The 4865-nt window shown below is 41.9% G+C and overlaps 1 protein-coding gene across 1 annotated transcript; it reads left to right on the top strand.

Annotated features, from left to right (window-relative positions):
* The first annotated feature begins 2513 nt into the window (after nt 1–2513).
* Nucleotides 2514–4549, top strand: LOC103957805 (homeotic protein female sterile). The gene has a single exon (XM_009370023.3). It carries the CDS (start codon nt 2514–2516, stop codon nt 4344–4346), a length of 1833 nt encoding a protein of 610 aa, XP_009368298.2. The 3' UTR covers nt 4347–4549.
* Nucleotides 4550–4865: the final 316 nt, after the last annotated feature.

The raw sequence follows: 4865 nt of genomic DNA, 5'->3' as shown, positions 1-4865 counted from the left end.
TAAAAATTCACGTGTCGCCTCTAGAATATTTGTATTTATTTTGAACTCCACATAAACCATTTTCTCTTTTGAAAGCATAGGTTAGAAAATAAAGGAAATAAAGAAATCAAACAAAATAAACGATAGGATCTCAAGGTTATACAAGCTACTATACAATATATTAATTACCATACGCTTGAGTATATATCAAACAGGCTGCAAGGAAAAGCGCGCAATAGGCCAAAGACGGAAGATCTTTAGATCTTCATCCAATATCATTATATGGAAGGGGTGTGCTATCTATATATCCTATTTTACTTCTCACACATCATTTAATAATTTCTGTCCGTTAATCTTCTTCAATTCATTCGATCCGATGACCGAAAATTAAAAAAATGTGTGAGAAGTAAAAGGAGGTGTGTGGATATCACATTCCTATATGGAATTGTAATTTTGAATCTCTGATTCCAGAAAACCATGCCTCATTATTTGTTGGATTGAAAGTAATTCCAAATGATACAAACTCAAGCTGATACATTGGAGTAACTTTATCCACTTGGTATTTAGTTTTTTTTTTTTTTGGGGTCAATTATTGATATATATAGTATCAATGACAGGAGAAGTTACAAAAGAAGTTTCAATGACAGGAGAAGTTACAAAAGAAGTTTGACTTGGAGCGTAACCTGTACACAGGTCTGAAGGTGGCTCTGTCACTGCTTGCATAAAAGACTCATTTAGAAGTAATTTTAAAATAATTAAAAACATTTTTAGTGAAAATATTTTTAAAACTAATCATTAGTAAAAAATTAAGTTGATCCTGAAAAATCACATAACTGATATTTCTTTCAAAAAACACATTGTTCGTAGTTTGTTTTTTCTTCCTTAAAAAAAAAAAAAATTGTATTCAACTGTACACGTTTTCCAGATTGCTATAGTATGAAGAGTCGGTGTTCATTTAATGTCCATAATATAGAGAGTGGGTATCGTCAAACTCGTGCTGCCATAGAAAGTCTAGATGGATCATCCTCCATTTAGTCAATTTGTTATTAAAAGAGGGTTTGATCTGTAAAGTTATCTCTATCAATGACCATTTTCTATCATTAAAAGCAATGACCCAAATTTATGGACTGAAGGATGTTCAATTGTATAAGCAATGACCCAAAATAAATCTAGGGTTCAAACTCAAAAGCTTGATGTAGAAGCTTAATCCCTTCCGCTTCTTCGGCTCCTTTGTACTCCTTTCTCTTGTTAGAGGTGGAAAATTGATCTATTTAGTTGTTAATGGGTGCCCATGAACACTCATTTAGTTTGATTTCACCTTACACTATAACTACTATTACCAATCTCACATCTATATTATGGTGATATGAAATTAAACAGGTCTTAACGAGTACTCATTAATAACCCAATGGTTTGATTTGCCACTTTTACCCTTGTAGAAGCTTGATCCCTTCCTCTTGAAGTTGAACTAGTTGCAGAACGTGGAGGTGGATATTGTTGAGGCGTTGGATGAGTTGATGGGGGTAATGGAAGTGGTATTTCACCTTGAGTTCTATTTGGAACTTCAACTTAGATACCTAGGTATAAAATTGACAAGGAATAAATAAATAGGCCGTATTACGTTTATTTTTATGACTGAATGCGAGAATGACTGAATGAGTTTTCTTTTATGAACCAATGGTTGAGATTAATCTCATCCAAATACACTAATAATTTCAATTCAATTTTGAACATTGAATCGAAAAGTTCAGTAATTTTCGGTTTCTATACATTTTTGTTTTGATTCGGTTTAGAAAATTTTAGTCCTTCTTTTTTCTCTTTCTTGACGCAAAATAAAAGTTATCTTGTTTTAGATAGATTCATGTCAAAGGGGCAATGAGCTGATCTCTAACAGGAACGCAAGTATCATAATTTTAACATCATTTCTACTTCAATTCTAGACAATCGAATTTCAATTCTCCTTCAATTGTATTTCTCGCCAATTCAATTTTACCTATTATGATAACAAATTAGTACGCGAACCATTACGGTGATCAAAACAGGAGACCCAATGTCGACTTCCTGGGGGTCGTCGTGCTGGTGTTCAATGATCCGCCCCATTTCACATCACATCTATTGATGTCATGACCATGAAAGACTAGTTCCGCTGTTGACACTGGACGAAGTAGTAGTCAAAAGTCAAAAGAGTAGCAGTTCCATTGGTTTAAAATCTCAATCCATTAACCGAGTCCAAGTGTGCTCAAAACCCTCTACAACAACGTGTTACGTGTCACTCTCACTGCGCATCCAGATAAAAAACCAGTCCCAGATTTATCAGATCAAACTTTTACCAAACTCCCAAAATACCCCTACTGCACCTCCCATTCTCCCACCCCACCACCAAACAATCCCCGTCATTTCAGTCACAACCCAGGTCCTCTTTCGTCCACCCAAATTCCCCCACTCTTCTACTCAGTCCGAACTTCACCGAAAACCAAGAAAGGCAAAGAGGGGAGTGAGAGAGAGATAGAGAAGAGAGAGAGAGAGAGAGAGAAATGGAGTTCAATTTCAACACCAACAGGGCGGAAGCGGAGCGGTGGCTGAGCACTGCCGTGAAGCTACTGTCGGCGCATGACTTGCAGGGAACCAAGACCTTCGCGATCCGAGCCCGAGAGACCGACCCCAGGCTCGAGGCTACCGAGCAGATAATCGCCGTTGCCGACACTCTCCTCGCCGCTGAATCCCAGATCAACAACCAAAACCAGCAGCCCGACTGGTACGCTATTCTCCAACTCGCCCAGTACACTCAGAACCTCGAAATCGTCGCGACTCAGTACCGCCGACTGGCTCTTCTGCTGAACCCCCACCGGAATCGCTTCCCTTACGCCGATCATGCCTTCCGGCTGGTCTCCGAGGCCTGGAACGTCCTCTCTAACCCCACCAAGAAGGCCATGTACGACCACGAGTTGAGCATGTTCAACCGGTTCGACTCGCCCCCATCCGGGTCGACTCAGCTGTTCGAGAGGCAATTCTTGCAAATGCATCATGTTCAGCAACAGCCACCACAGCCACCACCACCACCACCACCACAGCCACTTCTATTTCATCCCCAACCGTCACAGCTACTACAATTCCAGCCTCAACCGCCACCGCAGCCGCAACCACAATCACAACCAGAAGTGCAGAGACCACAGCCGCAATGGAATTTTCAACAAAAGCGACAACAACCACCGCCAGAGCAGCAACATCAGCAGCAGCACCATCAGCAACATCACCACGAACCTCCTCAGCATCAGCAGCAGCAGCAGCAACAATATCAGGAACTTCCCCAGCTGTGGCAGCAGCTGCAGCAACAACATCAGCAACAAGAAGTGAGTAAAAACCCTAGAAGTAAGGACGGAAGACCGTCGATGGAGGAGGAAAGGCCGATTCCGATTCCCATCAATGTGACCGAGCCTGCACCTCCGCCCTCCGAGTCAACTCCTCCGCCCTCCGAATCAACTGGCCCTGTTGAGTCAACTCCTCCTTCTGAGTCAGCTCCCCCTTCTGAGTTGACTCGGCCTCAAACAGTGTCCAAAACGGGGAGCTTCTGGACTGCATGTCCTTACTGTTACAACCTCTTCGAGTATCCTAGCGCTTACGAGGATTGCATGCTTCGGTGCCAGAATTGTAAGAGGGCATTCAATGCAATGGCGATAGCGGCACCGCCTCAGGCGGGGAAAGATGTGAACTTCTGCTGTTGGGGGTATTTCCCATTGGGGTTACTGGAGAATAGTAAGGATACAGGCGGATCAGCGGAGGTGTGGACACCATTTTCGACAATGTTTGCTTGCCCAATACAAGGGAAGAAGAATACCGCACGAGCCAAGATTGCTAATTCGGGGCCAAGGGTCTATTATGATGATGAGGAGGCGTTGCTTGATGTTTCGGATCCAAGTGAGGACTCTGATGATGATGATGAGTGGCAGAGGGTTAGGAGGAAGAAGAGAGTTGTAAAGGCAAAAGCTAAAGCTTCCACTGCTAAGACTCCGGTGAGAGCTTCGGATAGATTAAGGAAGGGGAGTCAGAATGCTGGTGGGCAGGGTAAGGAGGGTACTGGTGGGAGTGTGGGTGCTGGGTCTGTGTCGAAGGCAGAGTCAAGTAAGAAATCAACTTCTGGTGCAAGAAAGAGAAGTGCTGCTGCATTGGGGAAGTTGGATTTGAATGTGGAGTTTAGTAATAATGAGGGGGAAGAGCCTGCGGCTCAGACAATGAGTGAAGGGAATGGGACAGCAAATGGGGAGGAGGATAATATGGAAGGGATCGGGTTTTTTGAAGGTCTTGACGAGTTTTTGAGTAGTCTGCCCATACTTAATGTTGTGGGAGATGACAAGGTTAAGGCAAATTAGGGAAGTAAGGGTAAGGGTTTTCCTTTTTGTCATTGCTGCTTTAGCTGTTGTAATTGCTTTATGGATGCATGTTGTATTGAATGATGTAGAGCTTCTATGCCTTTTGTTTCATGGCTCTCGCTGTTTGAATCTGTTATATAATCTGCAGCAATGTGAACTTAATTCAGTTTTTAGTTTTAGAAAATGTTAATGTGATTTCCGTAGATTATCTTGTGGTGGAAGGATTGATCTTTGAAGTTTGGACTTCAACCCCAAAATAGACTAACATGGGGCATCAGTTCTGGTGATAATCTGATTTTTCCGTTGTGCTGAAATCATGAAATCATCGTATATTATAATGCAGAGGCTTTTTTTTTTTTTCGTCAGTCATGGTTGAAGCTTGTTTATTTATTATCTTATTGCTGATCCTATGACTAGGATTTTGTTAGGAGACCATTAACATTTTTTATGTTGGTGTGCTATAAGCAATTTCACATTCTTTTGGGATTAGAAAGGAAATGGAATGGGCCTCCCTTGCGT

The sequence above is a fragment of a genome, unplaced genomic scaffold, assembly GCF_019419815.1.
Source record: "Pyrus x bretschneideri cultivar Hongxiangsu unplaced genomic scaffold, Pyrus_bretschneideri_v1 Contig16, whole genome shotgun sequence".
NCBI lineage: Eukaryota > Viridiplantae > Streptophyta > Magnoliopsida > Rosales > Rosaceae > Pyrus > Pyrus x bretschneideri.
This window is presented reverse-complemented; position numbering and strand designations above follow the sequence as displayed.